At 42.1% G+C, this 21,914-nt stretch overlaps 1 protein-coding gene across 1 annotated transcript in view; it reads right to left on the bottom strand.

Moving 5' to 3' along the window:
* Nucleotides 1-1,355: 1,355 nt before the first annotated feature.
* Nucleotides 1,356-21,914, bottom strand: part of LOC121193538 (protein unc-13 homolog A-like) — a 31,826-nt gene continuing 11,267 nt past the window's right edge. The window contains exons 10-42 of the mRNA XM_041055890.1: nt 20,080-21,180; nt 19,819-19,921; nt 18,430-18,473; nt 17,711-17,789; nt 17,515-17,520; nt 17,341-17,415; nt 17,010-17,229; nt 16,053-16,280; nt 15,839-15,980; nt 15,495-15,664; nt 15,206-15,321; nt 14,267-14,430; nt 13,879-14,032; nt 13,516-13,584; nt 13,132-13,221; nt 12,640-12,774; nt 12,420-12,547; nt 11,617-11,702; nt 11,363-11,489; nt 11,164-11,260; nt 10,087-10,230; nt 9,861-9,938; nt 9,280-9,357; nt 9,108-9,196; nt 8,865-9,008; nt 8,462-8,585; nt 7,709-7,765; nt 7,507-7,587; nt 6,509-6,656; nt 5,993-6,049; nt 5,145-5,231; nt 4,873-5,029; nt 1,356-4,742 (exon numbers count right to left, since the gene is read on the bottom strand). Coding sequence (XP_040911824.1) covers nt 4,454-4,742; nt 4,873-5,029; nt 5,145-5,231; nt 5,993-6,049; nt 6,509-6,656; nt 7,507-7,587; nt 7,709-7,765; nt 8,462-8,585; nt 8,865-9,008; nt 9,108-9,196; nt 9,280-9,357; nt 9,861-9,938; nt 10,087-10,230; nt 11,164-11,260; nt 11,363-11,489; nt 11,617-11,702; nt 12,420-12,547; nt 12,640-12,774; nt 13,132-13,221; nt 13,516-13,584; nt 13,879-14,032; nt 14,267-14,430; nt 15,206-15,321; nt 15,495-15,664; nt 15,839-15,980; nt 16,053-16,280; nt 17,010-17,229; nt 17,341-17,415; nt 17,515-17,520; nt 17,711-17,789; nt 18,430-18,473; nt 19,819-19,921; nt 20,080-21,180 — 4,867 coding nt within the window. The 3' untranslated portion in view covers nt 1,356-4,453. The remainder of the gene's footprint in view (nt 4,743-4,872; nt 5,030-5,144; nt 5,232-5,992; nt 6,050-6,508; nt 6,657-7,506; nt 7,588-7,708; nt 7,766-8,461; nt 8,586-8,864; nt 9,009-9,107; nt 9,197-9,279; nt 9,358-9,860; nt 9,939-10,086; nt 10,231-11,163; nt 11,261-11,362; nt 11,490-11,616; nt 11,703-12,419; nt 12,548-12,639; nt 12,775-13,131; nt 13,222-13,515; nt 13,585-13,878; nt 14,033-14,266; nt 14,431-15,205; nt 15,322-15,494; nt 15,665-15,838; nt 15,981-16,052; nt 16,281-17,009; nt 17,230-17,340; nt 17,416-17,514; nt 17,521-17,710; nt 17,790-18,429; nt 18,474-19,818; nt 19,922-20,079; nt 21,181-21,914) is intronic.

Below are 21,914 nucleotides of genomic sequence, written 5' to 3'. Positions count from 1 at the left end.
TCTTACGAAAATATGACTTTTTTTGGCATATTTTGAAGCCTTACGGCCGCATGACACTTTTGGTGACATTTTTAGGTCTTTCTAAAATATGACTTCTTTTTCATATTTTGAAGCCTTTCGGCCATATCACATGTTTTATAACATTTTGAGGTCTTACTAAAATATGACTTTTTTGGCATATTTTGAAGCTATACGGCCATATGACACTTTTCATGATATTTTGAGATCTAAAATATTCTCTTTTTTTGGCTGATTTATAAGCCTTACAGCCGTTTGGCCTCTTTTATGACATTTTGAAGCCATACTAATGTATGACTTTTTTTGGCTCATTTTAAAATAACACCATTGAAATGTCTACACAAATTCTAAACAACACTAAAGTAATTTACAAATAACAAACTGTCCATTAAACTAAATTACATGTTTGCTCTGCACAGAATCAGGATGACCTTCACACTCTCAACTCATTTATATGATCATATGATGATACACTCATAGCGCCCCCTGCTGGGAGGGGGCCATGTCTTTTCTGTTTCTGTATACTGCTGTGGAGGACTCTTGTCCTACGGCTCGCAAGGGGTGCAAGGGCCCGCCCATCGCTGCTTGCAGCTTTAATTTTTTTTGTTTTTTCAGATACCTACTCCAGAGTAATGCTTAAATGATGAGTTCACAGAAAATTGAACAATTTTTAATCCACTAAAGACCCTTATAAAGCTTCTAAAATGCAACAATTTGCAGTTTTTCTCTGTTTTACATATGTATGAATTAAATACCTGTAGGTTATCGACCACTGATCAGAGAAAACAAGCTAGTTTAGGATGTCATTTTGGATTTTGGAGAGACTTTTTCCACTGTTGGGACATTTCATCAACTAAAATAACACATAAAGGGATTTGTCAATTGACAGCAAATTGGGTGGCAACAATTTTTCAAACAAAAATGCCAATTTTCTTAACGTTCATGTTAAAGAGAAAATGTTCTACGTTCATACTGATCTGTTGTGTTTTAGACTTTCTATCCTCTATCTTGAACATATAAAACAAATGTGTGACAGCTCCCCGCCCCCTCTCCACAGGGGGGTCAGAGGTCACATAGAGAACAGACTCAGAACAGCTCAGTGCAGTGGAAGCCGGTTGTTCCAGCAGAAAGTTTGCATCAATATAATACTCCGCTGTCAACATCTGACAGACTACATCATCTGCTGAAACACTCATCGGGTTCACACTTGCTCTTTTTGTTAATGGGTGGTTGATTAGTATTTTTCTTAACTGCAAAGATACAAATCAAACTGCAGTAATGTGGTTGTCGGGTACCACAGAGAGGATAATAAAACAGCCGTTTAGATTGTGACACAAATGTCCTTTTAATAGGAAGCAGATCACAATCAGGCTGCATTCCAGTTCCACTTCATCCTCATTAAAGAACAATCAATAATGATAAGAAACAAATTAGAAACATCCTCAGTAGAAAATAATTCTCTCATGCGAGTTCTGTGTTCACACTACATTCATATTGGTTACAGAAGACGTATTCACAAGCGTTTTTGAAAAAGACACAAAAAATAAACAAAAAAACATTGATGAGTTATCATTACATAGCATTAGAAATAAAAAAAAAAGTAAAATAAAAAGTCAAGTAACATCAAAGAGACACGTGCTGGCACACTAAAGTTTCCCGTCATGCAATTTTAAGTTGATTCTATTCACAGAGTGGGCATCATTGGTCTCCACAGAGTTGTGTCGGCGTGCATGCATGCATGTGTGTCATCTAAACATGTGCCCTTTTGTGCTTGAGCAGAGATGTGTGTGTGTCTGTGTGTGTGTAGGTGTGCGTGTGGTGGTCAATGTGTAGATACATGAAGCAGGCAACCGACAAGCCCCGAACTGGACGATCACGTGTTTTTGTTTGTTTGTTTGTTTGTTTTTTCTTATTGTTGTTGCTTTTTTCAGCTACAACCTGACGTGTCGAGTTTCGTCTTGAGCCCTGGGATTACTTAGACAACAATGTAACTGCACTGTGTGTTAAATGTCACAAAGATAGCTAACTTTAAAAGGCTAGTTCACCCAAAAACAATAAATAAATATCAGTAATCTAACATGATTGAACATACAATCTGTTGATTTAAGTGAACTTTCGGAGGCCTTAAATCAAAAGGCATGAGTTGGTGTTCCCAAGCTAGTCACGGTTTTGTGGATTAAACATCCCTTTGATCGTAGAAAGAAGGCTCTGCTGAGGATTAATAACATTCAGAAGATTTGTATTTGGTAGCATACAACAGTATTCTGTAAAGACAACATGTGACAGGCCAGCAGTGATGTCTGATGTAGCTCCACGTGGCGACAGGAAAAAAAAAGAAAGAAAAACCTCCTGCAGCTTTTACTGACTGTCGCACAACATCATTAAAGTTTCACAGAGACGCTACAGGACAAACCGGACTACGACTGTGAGTGTTTGCTCACCTCTTTTTGTTGCTGTTGTTGTTGTTTTGCATCAAAGCACATGACGAGACTAATAATTGAACACCATAAATGCTTGGCGGTGACTCTGATGGCTTCTTTCTTTGGAAAAAAACAAAAAAACAAAACAAAACAAACATGAGCTCTGGTTCGTGCAAATTTGGTCCTAAAAAAGGCAAATGGCAATTAAAACACCTTCTTTCTCTCTTATCCAAATCATGCGAGAAATAGTGTACAGTTCAAAAGGGAATGGGGATTTTATGAGTCCATAAATAAAATATCTTAGTGATTTACACATTAAAAAAAAAGAATCATAAGTTTCCCATTCCTTGGATCTGGATATTGCAGTTGGTGCTCCTGTAGTTGCACTGACAGCGCATACATTTTTGGGTATGTAGGTACAATATATTGCTCACAATCTCAGAGCCCACACACACACACACACCCTCACACACCTTCACACACATGCACGCACACATCGACAAAAGACACAGCAGTGTTTAACAGAGGCTTTGCTCTTCATAAAAACCACGAGGTTCAGAGAAGGTACAAACAAACCACTATTGCCTTTTAAGAGATAGGGGGTTTAGATACGTGTGCAGGCGATCAGGAGGAGGGTGCTTCATGTGGATTTTATTTCAAGTTCCTCCACGGTGTCGCTCATGAGAGACTTTTCTGAGTCCTGGCGTGTCTGCAGTGTGGTGGTGTGTCTGTGGCTGAGCAGGTGGAGGAGGTGGGGTGAGGGGTGGGGGTGACACTTTGTGGTCAATTTGCCAACAGTAGCGCGGACAGTACGTATTAGTGCGTAAACCGACATCCCAGTCCACTGATCCTGTAGCCCTTTTCGGAGTTTATGTGCACTCTTAAGGGTGGGGTGTAGATGTGTTCGGACGCTGGGGTATTGCTCCGTTTGTGGCGATGTGAAGCAAATAAAGTTAAAACAAAATGCACATTGTGGCCACAACCTTTGCCTCTGTCAACGCATCACAGATCAGGCTCAGCTTCGTTGGTCTGCTTCCTCCAGGATCGTGAAGGTTAAGTCAGGTCTGATTTGAAAAAAACCTTTTTAAACCAGGGTTATATGCACCATGCTCACACAGGTCATGTATCGGAGGCAGCCATCTTTTCTGTGGGAGGGGAGCGGTTGCCATGGTGAATCACAGTGTCCCTGGGGTCAACATGCAGGACGTTGGTACATTACAGGACAGAGAAACAGATATGTGGCCCCCCACCTCCCACCCCTGGACACTGATCTAAGGTCAGTGTTGTGTGTTTCTTTCTGTGTGGGGCTTTTGGGGGGGTGGCATGAAGGAAGCTGATTTTACATCTGTGCCTGAACTCCCAAGTTACGCAATACGTCACACCATGGGAAGACTACGCAGAGGGAATACCGGGTTGGGGAGGGGGGGGCGGGGTAGTTGAGGGGTGAGAACGGCAGGCAGGCAGGCAAGCAGACGGAGGGACGGACGGACGGACAGAGCATAGCTAGGCGAGGACTGCTCTCCTGAAGATACAGAGAAGCAAAAGTGCAAAGTGGTCGTTCTCCAACTATTCACACGGTTCTGTTGCTGTTCTGCGTTGCATTATATCACATCTAAATGTACAGCGTATAAAAAGGTGGGATGTGTTACTGGAAAGAGCGAGGGAGGGACTGACAATTGCTTGCTAACGTGAGGCTAACCTTAAACTGAGAGGTCTGAGTTGAGTTGTTGAGATATTCAAAATTAAATCTGATTTTTTAAATCATCATTATTATTATTTATAAACATATTCCTCCATGTTTGCATTGATACCATTGCAATGGAAATGTTGCATAATGTATGCAGATATATGTACAATAGAGCTTTTTTATGTGTGTGCTTGTGTATTGCACATCTGTGTGGGTGTGTGAGTACTATGTGTGCGTAATACTGCGTCTTTCGATTTTGTCTCTGGTGTTTTTGTGCACACGTGTGTGTCGCTCTCCTCCTCCTCTTCCTCTTCTTCCTCTTCCTCCCTCAGCTGCGGCCCTCCTCAGCAGAGCGCTGGTCCGACTTGAGCTTCACAAACTCTTTGGCCACGTCGTCATTGTTGCGCTGAGAGAGGATGCGCAGCACCGTCAGGCCCGTCTCGTCCATGTGGACGCGTCTGCCCAGCGGCAGCCAGCAGGTGACGCTGTTCTTGTTGGCCATGTCCTTCACCTGCAGCACGGCCATGCCCACGGTGCGGTCCTCTCTGGCAAAGCAGTAGTCCTTCACGCACACCTGCAGCTCGTAGCTCTCTGGACCCACCTCAGTGCCCAGGGAGCTGAAACAAGACAGCAGTCATTAGTGGGTCTGGATCACCTTCTGGCGCAAAGATGTCTGAACTACATTAAATGTGGCTGAAACACGAGCCAATACGAGAACCAAATCAAGCAGCTGAAGTGGATACTCACTACTGGAAGCTCTCATTGAACTTGGGTGACCAGCTGTTGTTCTTGGACTTGGTGGCAAACTTCCTCTTCTTGTCGCTGAGGTGAGGGCCAATGATGTAGACCTCCACAAAGGGCCTGAAGCCCTGCGCCTTCCATTTCAAGTCATTAGCAGCCACCACTGGAGGACAACGGGAGGTTATAAGTTAAGCAAAGAAGAAGGGTTAAGGACACAGATGAATCACTGACAGATTCTAGAAAACGGGACAGTAATGGAGTCTGCTCTGATGTTTTACCTTTGACACTGATCTTGTGTTCTCCGTTAGGCTGGGGTAAGATATCCACGTTCATGACTACCTCGCCAACTGCATCCACTCCAGATGCTGTGAAGAAACACTCAGTAAGTGGCTGATTTGTCCACGTGTGTGTTTGTGTGTGTGTCTAAGCCCATATGTCTTTGGATGGCCAAAACTGGTGTTTTTGCGGTCTGCAATGTAGCACAGCTGAGATATACGACTTTAGGAACTGGGATGCATCAGCAGATTGTGAACTAAATTTAAACATGCAGAAACCACACACACACACATTCTCTGTGATAATCAGATGAGCAGGACTTGGCTGGGTAAAGCAGCTCTTGCGCCAGCTCTAATGCTGAGCAAATGGCAAACTGTAATGCAGTAATAGCTGGTAATTCGTTCTTGACACTCTATTGACGCCGAAGGAAAAAAGAAAAAAAGCGAGGGGGGGAACACTGAAAGAATCCAAAGTGCAACACAAGTTTCTGGAGAAAAGCTCTGTTCCATCAGCTGACACAGTCTGTCAGCCTCACCTTGATCTCCAGTCATTGCAGTTTTTTTTTTTTATATGAAAGCTTGTTTTGGACATTATTTTTCTGTGTGCGCTCTCCGTATATATCACAATCAAAAAGTTCTATGCACAAATCATATTTTTTCTTCATCGACTGATCAAAAAGAAGCTCAAAGTATAAAAGAGGAGGATGAAGAAGAAGCAGAGTCGAGGTTGTGCCGAAGGCTAACAGTGCTCACAGTGTCCGGTTGTCTTTGGTGTGTGACAGTTTGAACACACTGATGTCTGAACTGCTGTGGGCGATGTGCAGATTTTACACAACACCGCTGACACGTACCTTTCTCCGGCGGTGTGTCTTCGTTTGCCGTGTACCTGATCCCTTTCCCTCCGTGGACTGAGAGGAGACGGATGAAAGCAGCATTAAAAGATGAAATCACAAATACAACTTTTTCTAATTAAAGACTGAGGTCATGGTTACTGGTTAAAATAGATGGAAAGAACTGTGCTTGAAAGTATTTTTCATGTATTGCTGATCTTGCTGTATTGTTAACTGTATATAATTAAATATACAGTATATAAAGTCAAACTGTATTTTTGCATCTACTTTTAGTGCAACTGTAACTCACTGAAGCATTGAATGAAACATTTTCTCCCAAAACAAATCTGTAAGAAGTTATTCTATTTAATCCCATAATCCCATTTAATTCCATAAGACGTAATAACGCTAAGAATTAGCAGTGAAACTCTTTGAATGCATAGCTGTGTGAACCTGCTGTGTGACTTTGTGTAAGTGTGTTTGTGTGTGTGTGTGTGTGTGTGTGTGTGTGTGTGTCATTGCTGTTTAAAGTTGTACCCTGAGCGTTCTGCGAGAGGACAAACTTCCTGATGAGTTTGTCTGTGGCCTGCGTGTACAGAGACAAGGCGTAGCGCAGAGACTGTAGGTCTGGACTCTTTTCCAAGAATGTTTTCTTCAGGCCCACACCACCGGCATGGAAGTATTGCTGCATAACAGATACAACAATACACAGGTAAAGTAGACAGATGGGCAGAGAGACAGGCAGAGAAAAGACAAGAGAGATCCAAGCGGAAAATGTACAAGCCTGACAAAACTGCTTTGTATCGTGCAACAACATTGTCAGCTCTGCAGTTATGAAACAAATGATGGTTTGAAGCTGGCTTAGTAACTCAGACACCTCTAAATCTGCCCTAATGAACACAAAACAGGTAACAGCATGATGATGTTTTGTTCAAGGTTGTGTTGGAAAAGTGAGAAGAATATTTTGTTATTTCATACTTCTTTATACTTATACTTACTACTTACAATACTTATTAATACAAATGTGTCACCTTGAAGTAAAATAAAAATGCTCATAAAGGACTATAGTTAAAGCTGTAGATGCTTTGTAAAAGAAATACAGTTCAAACCACATTATAGAGTTATGATCATTTCCCTGATTTCCACAGTGTTTGCCCAAATTTCAGTGTCTTTTTCACCTACAGGTAATTAGAGTTAATCAGATTTTTTTGTTTATTATTATTATTGATCTTTGAATTTGAGTTTTCTGTGACTTTTGTGCCTTTTTAAAATTAAATTTCCTGTTTCAAATCATAGAACAACATCTTCACCTTGGTGGAGGTTAGTGGACTGTGATGACACCAGAAACACTCATGAAATAAAGTCCAGGATTTTATTGTTCATTTATTTGTTCACTATTTTTTTCATTGGAAAGCTCAAACTTTTTTGTTCCTTTAGTGTATCTTTGTGTTAAGTAGCCACAAACCAAATTAAAATAATATAAAAGTAAGAATCAAGAGAATTAATTTCTGTTTGTGTAACAGACCATACAATACCTTTATAGTATCCAGTGCCAGCTCTATTACTGCACACTGTTTAGGAGTCAGAGCTTTGGCCTCCTCTCGCCCCATGTGCTCCTACAGGACAGATCAAACAAAGGAATCAGTTACACCACCACAGTTATTGCTGAAACAAAATCTATATGTGAGGTACTTTTCATATTCTAGGTGTTCAGTTGCTGTCTTCTGTTTTCATCACCTTGAGCTTGGAAAGCTGGCCCAGCTCTTTAGCAGCATTGAAGATCATCTGGGTGCCCTGTCAGGGAGCAATGGACAGACAAGTGAGTACAGTATGTAAAGAGTGGTCTAGGTAAAGACATCAGCAGGTGATTTGTAAAGTGAGAGGTGAGTTGAGGAGGTTAAGTGAGGACAGGCGGCTGTAAATAGGAGAAGAGGAGTTTTGAAGAGTGAACAGGAAAAGAATAAAACTACAAATTTCATACTACGTTTTGAACCGTCATCGTTGTAGATTTGTGTGAAAACTTTGTGGAAAATATATTTTAAATAGACACAGAATAAGATGGCTTAAGTGGTTTGATGTACTATCAGTTATTATTGAAGGGACTCATGGGTAGGTTACATTGCCTCCGGTGCACCGTGCAGTTGTTTAAATAAAGTTTTGATGCAACTGATATCCAAATGAATTGTAAAAAAAAAAAAAAAAAATAAGTGAAAAGGGGCTACAGAGGGTGGTGTTAAGGCTCCTAATATAAAATAGAGGGTTTCTTCATGCTCACAGAGGCTGCACACACACGCACACACACGCGCGCACGCACACACACACATACTTACAATAACCTAAGAAAGGGAGGACAGTAGAGAGAACGGGGTAATGGCAGGATAGATGAGTTAATGTACAGTCACAATGGAACACAGCAATGAAAAGCATTGAAATTCAGAAGGAGAGAAGGGAAAAACATAGGAGTCAGTGCCACTTTTTTTTATTACATACCGTCTGGTCAGTAAGTGTTGGAAGAACAATTGTTTTTTCCATTGTGTTCATCACTAGTTTCCACAGCTCCTTCAGCACTCTCTTCAGGACTGTCTTCTCACAGATCTTAGCAAACAGCGACAGGCTGAAACATAGAAACACACAATCTCTCAGCTGTAGATAAAAAGGCAACACTAAAACATATAGTTTTGTCTGAATGTTTTTGATACCAACACCAGAATGATACTTATTTTGCCATAAGAAAACAGTATAAAATCAGCACATTTTTCCTTATTTTCTGATTTAGATCAAGAAAATATCTGTTAAAAGAAAGAGTAACCAAGACTAAGAATCTGTCCAAACATTCGATGCCAACTGTTGAGACACATTTCTGTCGACTCTTGAACAGTGCTGATGCTCTTACTTGCTGTCCAGGAAGTCCATAATGGGTTGCAAGACATTGTCTGCCTCCTGAACCACGCTGCCATTGGCTGGTACGGTCTGACCTTTTACTTGAGCTAGGATGTCCCCCATCTGTCTCACGTTGTCCTCGATCTGGGGCTGGAAACTGCCAACACCATGCACAAAAAACATGACAAACGTCAGCTGGAGAAGCTGATTGCAGCATCTTGTAGATCCAGGCAGGAATAAAAATCGACACACTCACCTGACTGCAAAGATGCGGCTCAGGTCATCCATGACGCTGTTGAGTTTGTTTTGCAGCTCCTTCAGGAAGTCACTAGCCTCCACATTGAGCTGGAAGAGAACAACTGGGATTAATACAAGGGTCATATCATGTTAGAACAACCACACCAGTAACAGAGTGTGTGGAAACTTACGTCTTTGCCTCCCATGGCCTCAAACATTTTCTCCAACTGAACTCTGAGCTGCTGGATGTTATTGATGATGATACATGGCTGAGAGGAGAAAGAGGAAAATCATTACTCAAACACACACACACACACACACAGGTTTTTATTGTAATCAATCAAGGTTAACTCTTTTTTATTGCTTCTTTGGCGAAAACACTCTTGGTGATGCAAGGCGGGAGAAACAGGAGTTTTCAGTAATTACTGCTCCTCCGGGGGCTCCTGGTCTCTCGAGGAGCGCAGCCCACTTTTCCACAAGCCTACACCACATTCAGCTAATTACACAGCTCTAATTCACTTTGAAACACTGCAACCTGGGCATGAATGTTATACTGAAGAGCAGGTTTATTGTGCAGAAATTAATCAACCTGACCACTTACACCAAACTGAGTACCATCTTTAAACAAAGCCTTGATGGGGCTCAAATGAAACTATTAAATCAGTCGCTGCTCTTTTTCTGCTGACACAGATTTCCACCTTATACTTTGCCGTGCCAAACTTTCCTGTCTACTACATAGTGTCTTCCACTCTGAAATGTCTCAAATACGTACTACTTTCTCCTTCTTGACATGATTCGGAAAGTCCTTTGCAATGATGTCAGCATAAGACAACAGGACATTGCCAATGGTCTGAAAGAGAAAAATAAAACGAATGTTATGAGAGCATAAATACAGTGAGAACATACACTACAATATACAATTATATATATATATATATAAATATATAGAGAAGAAGTGACAGGGCAGGTAAGTGTGAACATTAGGAGGTAGAAGTCACCTTGGCGAATCTCTTCATGTAGTTCCCAACGATCTGAGGGTCAGGACACTCCAGTTTGCGGATGATTTCAAAGCTTTGATTGAGCTGAGAGAACACGTCCACCACTGAGCAGGAGAACAAAGCGTGCTCTGACGTGACCTGGAACTGTAGAACGGGAAGAAAGAACGGGTGAGGGGTATGAGAAGCCGTTGTGCTTGTGATTGCAATCAAACGATCTGTGAAGTGATTCCTTTGAAAGCCTTTGGATGAGAGTGATGGAGGCGATCAGAGTGTTATGATGAGGAGCAGGGCCCTCATTAACAGGCCGGCCATTAGCCCAGAAGTGAATAGTGTTATGGTGTACGACCGGGTCTGGGGACCACTGTTTCGCTGACACAGGAAAGCAGAAGCTGCCTCGGGCGACGGTAATTGGACCCAGAGGATCTCTGACATATGAACAGGGAGAATCTTCAGCTGCTTTGTATCGACCTTATTGCTGTGTGGGTATGTAGGCGTGAGCGAAACTGAGAGCGTGAGTCGCTGCGTGGTATGTGTGTGAGTGAGTGTACATCGACTTGCGCTGTAGCATCTGCTTCTTTCTGCAGTGAAGTTTTTTTTTCCATTTGCCTTTGGTATTGAGTCATTATTGATTGCCTCGAGGCCTTCAACCTGCTCTTCTCTGCCTGGAATGTGCTGAGTCAGGAGAGATGATGTGAAATGCCTGAATTTGCATGAGAAATGCATGAATACTTTTTTTTTGAGGGGGAAAAGCTGCAGGTAGGAGGTCAAATTTAAGCTTTCATATTGTATTTTATTGCTGTCTCGGCAGTATCAGATTAATTCTAGTCAAACTTTAGTTTCACATGACCGCCTGTTTCTTTCTTCTTTTTTTTCCAAGGCTCTTTGCTCCACATTTTTTTTGGCACGCTTTGTTGAAGAAAGCTGAGACTATTAAAGAAATTGTTTGACATTTTGGGAGCTATACATATACTTTTTCCTGCTGAAGCAGACCAGCAGCTGACTGTGGTTTCTTTTGTGACAGCACCTGCTAGCAGGCTAGAGTTTTATATGCAGAAAGATGCAGATAAAAGTAGTTACCCCATCTTTTTTGTCCCTCTCCAGGGCTCCGTGGAGAAAATCTCTGGACACTTCTTCATTTTCATCTAACCACATGATGACAAATGGCTCAAACCAGCTGCAGAAGAAAAAAAAAACATGAGAAAGGGCAACATGAGTCTTTGTGCCAGGATGGCAAATGTAGCAGGAAAAGTATGAATGCTATACAGAAAATACTCACGCTGGATATTCAGGTACGTGCTTCTGGAAAGTGGGCAGCTCCTTGCAGTACTCATTATAGAGCCACTTCACCTTGAAGTGCAAGTTCATATAATCTGCGCTTTTACACAGGCGATGCTTCTCATGCTCTGAATATCAAAGAGAAAGAATGAGGAAAGTCCCACTTCACTGCTATTTCTCAATAAAGAATTTGCACATAAAAAAACCATCTCTTGAAAACAACACACATACACAAACACACAGAAAAAAACTTACCCTCCATGGCATATTTCATATCTTGTGCAAACATATTCCACATGACCTCGGCACTGATCTTGCCCACATTCAGTTCTTGGGGAAACCTATAAGAGGCAGTACTCGGGCTTAAATCCTGCTCCATTAATAGTACTCCATTATTTAACAAGATAACCCATCATTTTATGTAATGCCATCAGTGTTTGCTCTGTATATTTTTAGCCACCACAGAAAGAAAAATGCATCTGAGAAAATATGAAATTAGCGAAATGTTATTATCCTCATTATCTCCCAAAGCAAAGCCAATGACTTCAGTTAATTTAATACGTATGAATATGAATTTAACAGTTTTCAAAAGTGTCTCAGGATCCATTATCCAAACTACCCCCACCCACCAATGCTGCTGTTTTACAGTAATAACTGTCTGCGTACACTTAGGCTAAGGGTTTACTGTCAGAGCACACTGCAAGTACAAACATACACAGAAATATAAAACAGGAAGATAATGTTGTCAATACTGTACAGTTTTTTACCATCTGGTGTTCTTAGATATTGTAAGGTCATCTTTATTTTCCATTTCAGAACTGACAGGACACACCTTGTGACTTCAAAACAAACAAAAGGCTGTTTGTTTGACTGTTTGGCCTGTTTCTGTTTCTCTTAACTCTCTGACACTCCCCTCCTCATTCTTTAGTGCTTTATATTCTGTTCTTTAAATAAATCACACACACAGCTGTTGCCTTATAAAGCCCTTGAAAGTCTCCAGCACTGCCCCTACATGATACATTTGAGCAAGTAGAGTGACGATATAAGCAGAGACTCACTGATTAAGGCAAGGAGTGTAGGAGTTTTTGTCCTCCTCTATAATGGAGACGATGAGGGTGATGAGTTTGGACCAGAAATCCAGGTTCTTGATGCTGGGACCCTGCTCATCTGGAGGGACTGCCTTTGACTGCAGACAGAAAGAGGTTACAGATTCATATCTTTATCCATCGAGAATTTCTGCAGCACTGCAGTACTTTTGCTTCACACATGCAGACTTACAGGGTCTGTTTGATATTCCCTGTTGTAGAGGTCGTGGCAGTTGTTGAAAATATACTCGTAGGTGGAGTTGAGACAGGCTTTCACACAGTCCTTCACCACCTGGCTTGCCCTGGGGGGACTCTGCAGCTCCTGGACCTGAACACAAATGTTGCATAACATGTGGTTGAATCGAAAACACCACAAAGTGTCTTGTCAGACACACAGGGTCTCAGCAGGGGGTTATCTCAGTGGGAATCTAACCATAAACTCACTGAGCTGCACAAACACCCTGACAAATTAACACCCTGACACACACAAACACACACACAGTTTCATGATAATACCTTCAGTTTGCATAGGGTAATGTTAAACTGATTCTCAGTTTGTGCCTCAGGCTTCTTTCCAGAAAGTGCTGGAAAACTGTACTGTGTTTATTTTGGAGTTAAGTGGCTGATGTGAAAAGAAAAGAAAAGAAAAGAAAAGAAAATATCTATTTCTTGTATTCATTCTTACTTTCATCCTGAAGAATGTGATGCTTGTCAAGAGATCAACAGTAGACTTGAGATCTTGAAGTCTTTCAGGACTGCTGGCAGGGAAGTTATTCTGGAAGCACATTCACAAACCCACACAGAGATGATTAGAAACTGCTCAAGAAGTTTGCCCAAGTTTAAAACTTTACTCTTTTTTTCAGGTAGTAAGACAAAGAAAATAAAATATAGGCAGTGACATTTTCACCTCAGTCCCATGCTGTGTGTACACACGTACACACAGAAATAGCATAAAAAGATGTGGCCAACAAGAGATAGCTTTCTAACAGCAATCAAGAGTCTATAGTGATAAGTCTAGTAGAAACAAAATTCTTTCGAATTTATTCTAATTGACAGAAGCAGTCAGTACCCGGTACATGGACAGGTCGATCCTCAGGGAGTTGTGCAGCTGATCCAGCAGTTTGACAAACCTCTCCTTCTAAACAGGAAAAGATACAAAAACAGAACAAACACTCAGAAACACAGCTGACAGACTATTTGTCACCATCTGACTATACAAATCTAAGGCTGGGTCTCTCATCTGATTGGACATTTGGAGAAGGAGGCAGGGCCACGTGAAAGTGAGGGACCAGGAGCTAGTCAATTCTAAAAGGTTTTTAAGAGTGATATCTTCTGAGTGTCTTCTATCATAGCATTTTTCATTTTCAGTCATGTCTATGGAGACAGGACAAAATATGACTCAAGTATTTATAAAATATTATCTGGGACTCACGCCAAAGTTTGATGCAGCAAATCTGTCAGAGGCAGAAACATTGTTGGAGGACTGGGTGGTGTGGGCGTAGTAAGCGTTGATGTTGGCCAGCAAGGTGCTCATCACGGCTGGCACTCCTGGGCACATGTACTTAGATGACAAGCAGGCAAAGTGGCTGTGGGGTGGAAGAGGCAAAAATATATATATATATATATTTTGTACATTAACTTGCTCCTGATACCCCTGTATTGATGAATAAATAAACTCATTATCTAAGTCATTATCTAACTGTACATGTCACAAAGCTGAAGCCACTTTGGCAGCAACAGGAATAAAACCTGTGTCTCTGAATGTCTAATTACTGTAACTTTCACAGTTAAACATTCAGAGTGATGTGAGAGGGACTCACGTCATGGCCTGGTAGATGGACTCTACTCCATATCTCATGGCGAACTCGTCCACTATTTCCTGAGCCGTCTCCTCAAAATACACCTTCCAGGCGTCATCTCCTTTGGCATCAGGGATCTTTACTACACCTCCATTCTGCTCCTCGGTGGTGTACTGGAACAGATGCTGAACACAGAGAAAGGGCAGCTAAGCATGTTTTTGTGTCTCAATGGTAGTACTAGTGGTAGTTGTTTTAGTATTAGGTTGAAGCAGTTGAATGAATTTACAAAGTATGTTATAAAGAATTTAAACTGTATAGAGTGAAATAAAGATACATTTTAAATGTATCTAATCAGAAAGATTTTTTTTAGTGATGCAGAACAATGTTGACAACAATGGGAAACTAAAAATATGCTTAAATCCAGCTCGATTCTAACTTTAAAATTTTTGAATACAGCTGACTGTCAAAAGCTGTTTCCTTTTGCTTTGCTCATTTCAGTGCTCTGACTCATAGTCCTGCAGCGTAACGGAATTATAAATAAAACTGTGAAATAATCTATAGGACTTCCTGATAATCTTATATTTGACAATCTCCCCATGCATGTCCCATATCCAGGATGTCCACACCTCACCTCCCTGTACTGATGAAAATGGCTCGATAATTCCAGACAAGTGCTAAAGATGTCAACTGCTAAACCAATGCAATAAATCTAATGTTAGCAATTTTATATTCTATAAAAAATACAAATGTCTCACAGGAAAAAAGGCAGAAACAGAGAATTTACAAGGTGATTGACTGTGTTAATGTGAAACTGTGTAATGTGAAACCCTGAATGAAATTGACCAGAACTCATTAACTTGGAATAGAAAGTTGCTCTTGCATATTTAATGTTTTATTTTGAGTCCAAATAATCACGCCAACATTTGGAAGATTTCTACCTGATGTCCACATCAGACTGACCTCGTGTAGACAGGTGTACTGGACATGGTAGGGAGCTACCGTCTCCTCTCCCTTGATCTCCACACTTATGTGCATCCGGATGGCTCCCGACACAGCAGACTTATCTGTTCTCTTGTCTGTCAGATAAAAGAAAGATATCATACTCCTTGGTTGGCTGAAATATGTTTTATCTACAAGAGACAAGGACTTCAATTATGTGTTTCTTGCTCTGTTATCTCTGTGTGACTCACTTCTCCACTCATCCGTCTCTAATTCACCATCGCCTCCTCTGTTATCTCGTAAAACTCACCCAGGTTGTACCAAACGTCCATCTCCCCGCTCAGAGTGCGAACTTCGATGATTGTTTGACCCAGGAAGTCATCGCTCTCACGTTTGAACCTCTGTTTCACGCGAGACTTGATGTCGTCGTCCTCGTCCCACACACGGACCTTGATGCGATCAGACGAATTGTGGCATTCACTGGATGAGGCAGAGACAGAAAATGTTGGCAAATAGTAGATGAATGGTGATAAATGGTGATGGTGGGCTATATAAGTACTGCAAAAACATAAAAAAAAATGGGGTTAGATATAACCCTAAGTGACGTGAAATTACACATCAGCGTTTGAATCTGTTTCTTTCCACTATACTCACAAGTGGAAATTTTCTTCCCACACAGGGTTGAGGTTGCCATAGATGGTCTTGGTCCTCTTCTTGGTCTTTCCAACTTGAACGGTGACATAAGGGTCACTGGAACCTGTTTTGTCTTTAGCCTGCAGGCCCTGAGCACATACAACTGAGGAAGAGAAAAGAGTCATTTCAACAAAGATCTTTACAATCTGTTAAACATATGTCACACAGAACTCACCAGTGATGCTGATCTTCGCTGACCATTTTGAGGTCCCGTCAAGCACGCTCTGCTTGATCTGTTTCATGTGCGTGGCGTGTGTTGATTTGTCGAGGCCAAACACTTCCTGTATCAGCTCAAAGATCTCCGGTTTGTTCCTCTCTCTGATCTTCATGCGGTCCTTCAGGACCATGATGATGTTCTGGGTTCGGTCCTCAGCCCCGTGCTTTGAGCTCTTCTCTGCAGCTCCTGATGAGACAGATGAATGAAGAGAGGAACACAGGAAGAATAAGATGATAGTCTAAAATATATTCAAGGCAATATGGCCCATAGACCCAGCAGCTTATCTCCTGTTTCCTTGCAATCCATCTCTTCAAAGCTGAGTGCCAAGTTAAGATCCATTCAAATCAATTTTGAAACTCTTTGACATTTCTTGGCCGGGATTCAAACCCCAAACCTCCTAATATTATGGCGGAAACTGTATCCACTTAACCACTGATCTGGTCAGGAAAAATTAGATGTTAGTCAGAGTGCAAAAGACCAACAGATGTTTTGGCGCCAAGATCTTACAAGACTATTTGGAGACAGGGAGATCGATGAATTATGCATTGCATAGATTGACTCCAAAATAAAACCAGTATGGAAATGGATAAGTCACTGCTTGACAAAGCAGTATGGATGCAAAGGCTATGGGTGGAAGAGAGAGAAGCGAGAGGCAGGGGTATGACAGCACATTACTCAGGAGATAAATTGGAAAGGAAGAGGGTGGAGAATGTGAGAGTGGATAGAGGACAAGAATAATGGGATGTCAATTGGGTGGAAGGATACAGAGGAGGAGCTAAATAGGTTTGGATTTGTGTGGAAGGCCTGGTGTGGGTGTGTGTATGCCTAAGCAAAAAAAAAAAAAAAAAAAAAGGTGGGGGCATGTATTTTAAAGTGTGTTTATGTGCATGCGTGCAAACATTTGTGTGTTCTTACTCTGCAGACAGTCTGCGTTGAGCAGATCCTGGCACTTTTCATGGCATTTGACGCCGCACTCAGAGCAGCGCATGCCTTGGCGGGCGATACCCCACAGCAGCCCCTCACATTCATAGCAGTAGGTGGGGGTGGTGGCTGTCCACACCTCAAAGTTGTGCGGAGTAGTGGAGGAAATGGGGTAGATCAGAGCCTGCAGGGTCTTTTTGTACACATGGCTCTTCTGCAAAGAACAAGGAGACAAGAAATATAAGTTTGATAGCAGCAGTGATTAGATTTTGGAAAAAACTTTGTTCTGTGAGTTGTGAAAAAGAACAGCGAGGAGGAAACCCACCAGCTCTTCATTGCCAAGAGTGGTGGAAGCCATGGCTGATGTGATTCCGGCTTTACGAGAGTTCTGCACTAGAGACTGGGAAAGAGAAGGTAAAGAGAAAGGTGATTATCTCTGAATGTGAGCTACAGTGTGGAGGTCAGATTTATATTTGATCTGAGAGAAACAAGTACTCACCATGGCCTGAAGAGGCCAGGCAGTGATGAAACAGAGGAGGAGAGGAAAGGGAAATGTAAAAGAAACAGATGTGAGCATATGTTAAGGAGCATATGGTAGGAATTTCAAACAATGAGCTGAACAAGTCTTTAGAACAAAAATAGTTTTAGGGCAACCTAGAAGATTATGTGTGTGGGTGTGTGTGTGTGTGTCTCACCAGATCTCTGACAAGAGGAATGGCTTTCCTCTTGCGAAGGTCAGGCATGCTGTCAATACTGTATAGCGCACCTCCCATTCTGAACAGGAAAAGTTATACATTATACATTATACATTCATATATATATGTTCATCAGTATTTCCAGTTGGTCAAATGATTCTATCATCAAAATTCCTAGCTATGAAATCATGTCTTGTTACTCTGAGGTTGATGTATTTCCCTCAATCATTGTTTCTAATGCTACTCCAGTCAAGGACTTCTCAAGGACTACACTGGAGAGTTTAATTACGCTGACTGCCTCATCTCAAACAGTGGGAATGACACTCCACACACCTGGGTATAATTGCTGGGTTTCTATTTGGCTAACTTAGCACTTCTTCAGTATGCAGCCCAAGTTCCACTCTGAGGTCTGCCTCATCTACAAATGACCTACCAGCTAAGTCAGGGCAACCTACCGCCGTTCAATACTCACTGGCCGAATGCCATGAGCTGAATGAGCCTGTGGATCAGAATTAATAGAAAGGAGGATTCCCGGACTAAAGAAGAGCACTTTCGATTTAAAGAAACAATGGCAGGTTTCCACGATGATCTGAGGATAATTTTAATTGACTTTAATTTCTGGAGTTATGGCATTAACTCGACTTATACACTGTGTGATATGAGGTGTGTTTCATGTAAGAGAAAGTTCATTACTGGAGGAACTGACATCAGACACTCACCCTCCTTTACCAAACCACAGTGAGCTGGAGGTCTCTCCTCGAGCCTGAGAAAAAGAAAGAATGTCAGAAAAACAAACAAGCAATCTCAAGTTTGTCTCTGCAACCTTTTACAGCCTTCATATACTGTATGAATGAAGCTGCATCACTGGACTGAAAGTTATCTGATTATGAAACGACTTTATCAGACTCTTCATATCTAAAATCCAGCCCCATTTATGTGTTATTGCATCAGTGGTCGAAAGAGCTGTTGCTCAAAAATCTGCCTCACACGATTTATATAACTGAGAAATAAAGCTGGAGAAATTTGCTCCATGTGATCCATGAGCAGGCATAATTCAGAACTCAAAAGAAACCTGTTATTTAATAAATGTTTTTGAACATTATTTATGTTTAGTCATTTCATTAAAGAATATATTATTACACTATGAAAAAAACACTTTAGCTTAAATTTGAAATCAAATGTATCTTTGGGGAATCAGAACCAGTGTGGCTTATCATTAGACTGGATAAAAACTCTTGGAAGATACAACAGAAAAGATAAAATTGTTGTGAAGATGAATGAGCAGAGAGGCGGTGCCTGTTTATAGACAGTGCAGAGTTAAACAAGACATCTGTTGCATGCATTTCCTTCTTTCTCTCAAGCAGCCAGTCAGGTTGTACCTACCTGTCAACATGCTCCAATGATGGCCGAGCAAAGTGCATGTGAGTGTCGCTATGGCAATGACATGAAACTGGAAAGAAAACAAAGTGGGTCGGCACAAACAAACAGAAAAAAAATACAAAATAAAAAGACAAACGAAGGGAAGCCAAGTGCACAAAAACGCAACGCGACATACATCAACATAAACATCGAAGCAAGTGATTAATCATCTGCACAAAAGAATTCAAAGGTATGAAAAGAAACATAATATATGAATAAAATATGCAAGTGAAAACTGAACAAGCAAAACTTAATGTGTTCAACTAAATCAAACATTTCTGTCAAGCAGTGGTGTGGTGCTGCACCCAAAACTAAAATAAAACATTTGATGTCTGTCAGGTCTGTCAGATATCAATTATAGAATATGAAACACATTAAGTCTGCTTTCTGGTGTCTGGCAAAAAAAAAACAACAAACTCACACTATCAAAATAGATCTTGAGAACTTACTGTATGTACCCTGTCTTTCCACATAAATAATGCACCACACATACATATTTCAAAGACTTGGTAGACACTTTTAGAGGCTCTTCTACTCAGGTACATCTTTTAGATTACAGAGTGGAGCTGAATCAGGCCTACAGCTCTGGGAGCAGACTGGATCAGACTATTGTGGAGGACAGGACTGGAATTAGGAGTGAGGGTGGGGTTCAAACCAGAGTCGATACTGGGATAAATTGGTGATATTACCTCCCGAAGCTGCTCTAAGACCTTGTTGTAAAGCCTTAGCCAGTTCTCTTTGGCTCTGACTGCTGGATCTACTGGCTCTTTGGGCTCCTCTATAACTGGAGGACTAAAAGAGAGAAAAAAAAAACACTTTTAGATTTTTAGCAAAAATATCTTCAGCTGACACATTGCTAGGACTTGCGATAAATAGACTACTTCATTCCAGTCTATTCTTGTTGTTGAATCAGTTCATTGATCTCATTCCCTTTCAACCTTCACTCCTACCTCTCAGGCGGCATCTCTTTTAACTCCTCTGGCGTCGGCGGTCTGCTCTCTTCAGACTTCTCCTCCTTTTCCTCCATAGGGAGCTTCTCCTCTGGCTGGGCAGGAGGCGTTCTGGCCTCCCTTTCCAACATCATTTCCTCTTCTAGCCATGGTTCCTCCTCCTGGTGAAGATGGTCCTCAGGGGCAGCTGACTGTGTGGTGGCAGGATCACTGAATTGAGATTGGGGCTGTGCGGAGGATGGGATTTGTTGGGAGGAAGGGCCCGTGGCAGTGGAGGGGGGCTGAGAGGCTGAGGTGGCAGCTATGGTGGCTGGGTGGGATGGAGGGACAGAGCTGGATGCAACAGACTGTTGCTGTTGAGATGCAGCTGAGGCTGGAGGGTGAGACTGGGCAGGCTGGGCGGTGGGAACCGAAGACAGGAAAGTAGAGGCCAGGCCTGTGACTGCAGCTGTTAGAGGTTTGGCCATTGAGAAGAAGGAAGTGGCAGATGGGGCTGGCTGAGGCTGAGGCTGTGTTTGGGGTTGGGGCTGTTTAGGTGGTTGGCTTGTGGGTTGACCAGAGGGAGGCTGTGCTGCTGGGGCCGTACCAGGAGGATGAGCCTGGTTGGATGTTTGGTTGGAGGGTTGGGTAGAGGGCTGCTGTTGGTGTAGGGAGGGCTGTTTTTCTAGAGGAGGTCTGGAACTGGGTACATCAAGAGTTGGAGGGGCAGTTGACGTAGGTGTTGGAGTGAATGGAGGCTCCATGTCCTCACTGAGGGTCCCGTCCACATTGTATAAATCCTCATCATCATACATCATCTCATCATCCTCATAGAGGCCATCCTCTTCTCCCTCATACAGTCCTCCATCATCCTCTTCGTACAGAGCCACGTCCTCTCCTCCGTCTTTGCTGTAGCCACCTTCATCGCTGTATGCCCCCTGCGTCTCGTCAGGGTCCCAGTCTGGGGAGCCTTTGCTGTAGCTAACCGAGGAATGGCAGGAGTGGTAGGAGTCGTTCTCGTCGTATGGGTCCCTCTCTCCGTACTCACCGCCATAGTCCTCCTCACTCAGCTGACTGCTGCACCGACTCAGCTCTGCAGACGATGCATAACTCCCTGTGGGACTAGAGGGAGAACAGAACAGAAGAGAGCAGAATGGATTAATTTAAGTACTAAAGATGGATACAGTTCTATGATGAACATAGAGACACCACATCCAAGTTATTATTGCCACATTACATGTATACTAAATACCATGCACATGTGTGTAAAATAAATAGTTTACAGTACCTTTATGAACCATAATCTCAAAAATGCTCACACGGCACTTGATTGGAGCACTTAATGGCCTGTGCACTTTGTGATCTATTAGACAGCCCTACTAAAAACCTTTTCTACATGTCTTGGGATGGCCAGGAATAATGCTGATGGCTAATCAATGAAAAGCACTGAGGATACAAGAGTAGCAGACAAGCAGCGACAAACAGAGCAGAACAGAAAGGTGAGAGGCCTCCAGAAAGCTGACAAAAGAAAAAAAAAACGGGACAAGCATCCAGAAATGCAACACAGAGGGAAAAAGTATTTATACTCTGATGAATGGGGCTATTAAAAACAGAATAGAGGCACAGAGGGGAAAGAGGATGGATGAAAGGAGAGGGAGATAGTGAAGACAGGAAGGGAGCAGTGAGCACAGTGACAAAACAGAAGCGGAGAGGGCAGGGAAGGAGGAAGGGAGTGGTGAGAAAGCTGAGAGGAGGAGATGAAGAAGAATGGGCAGGAGCGTGGGGAAGTTACCCTGTCCAATACACTCACACAACCAGCTAATCTTATATGCAGTATTGACCATTAGATTGCCAGC

The sequence above is a fragment of the Toxotes jaculatrix genome, chromosome 14 (genome assembly GCF_017976425.1).
Source record: "Toxotes jaculatrix isolate fToxJac2 chromosome 14, fToxJac2.pri, whole genome shotgun sequence".
Classification (NCBI taxonomy): Eukaryota; Metazoa; Chordata; class Actinopteri; family Toxotidae; genus Toxotes; species Toxotes jaculatrix.
The sequence above is the reverse complement of the archived record's forward strand: the minus strand, read 5'-3'. Positions and strand labels throughout refer to the sequence as shown.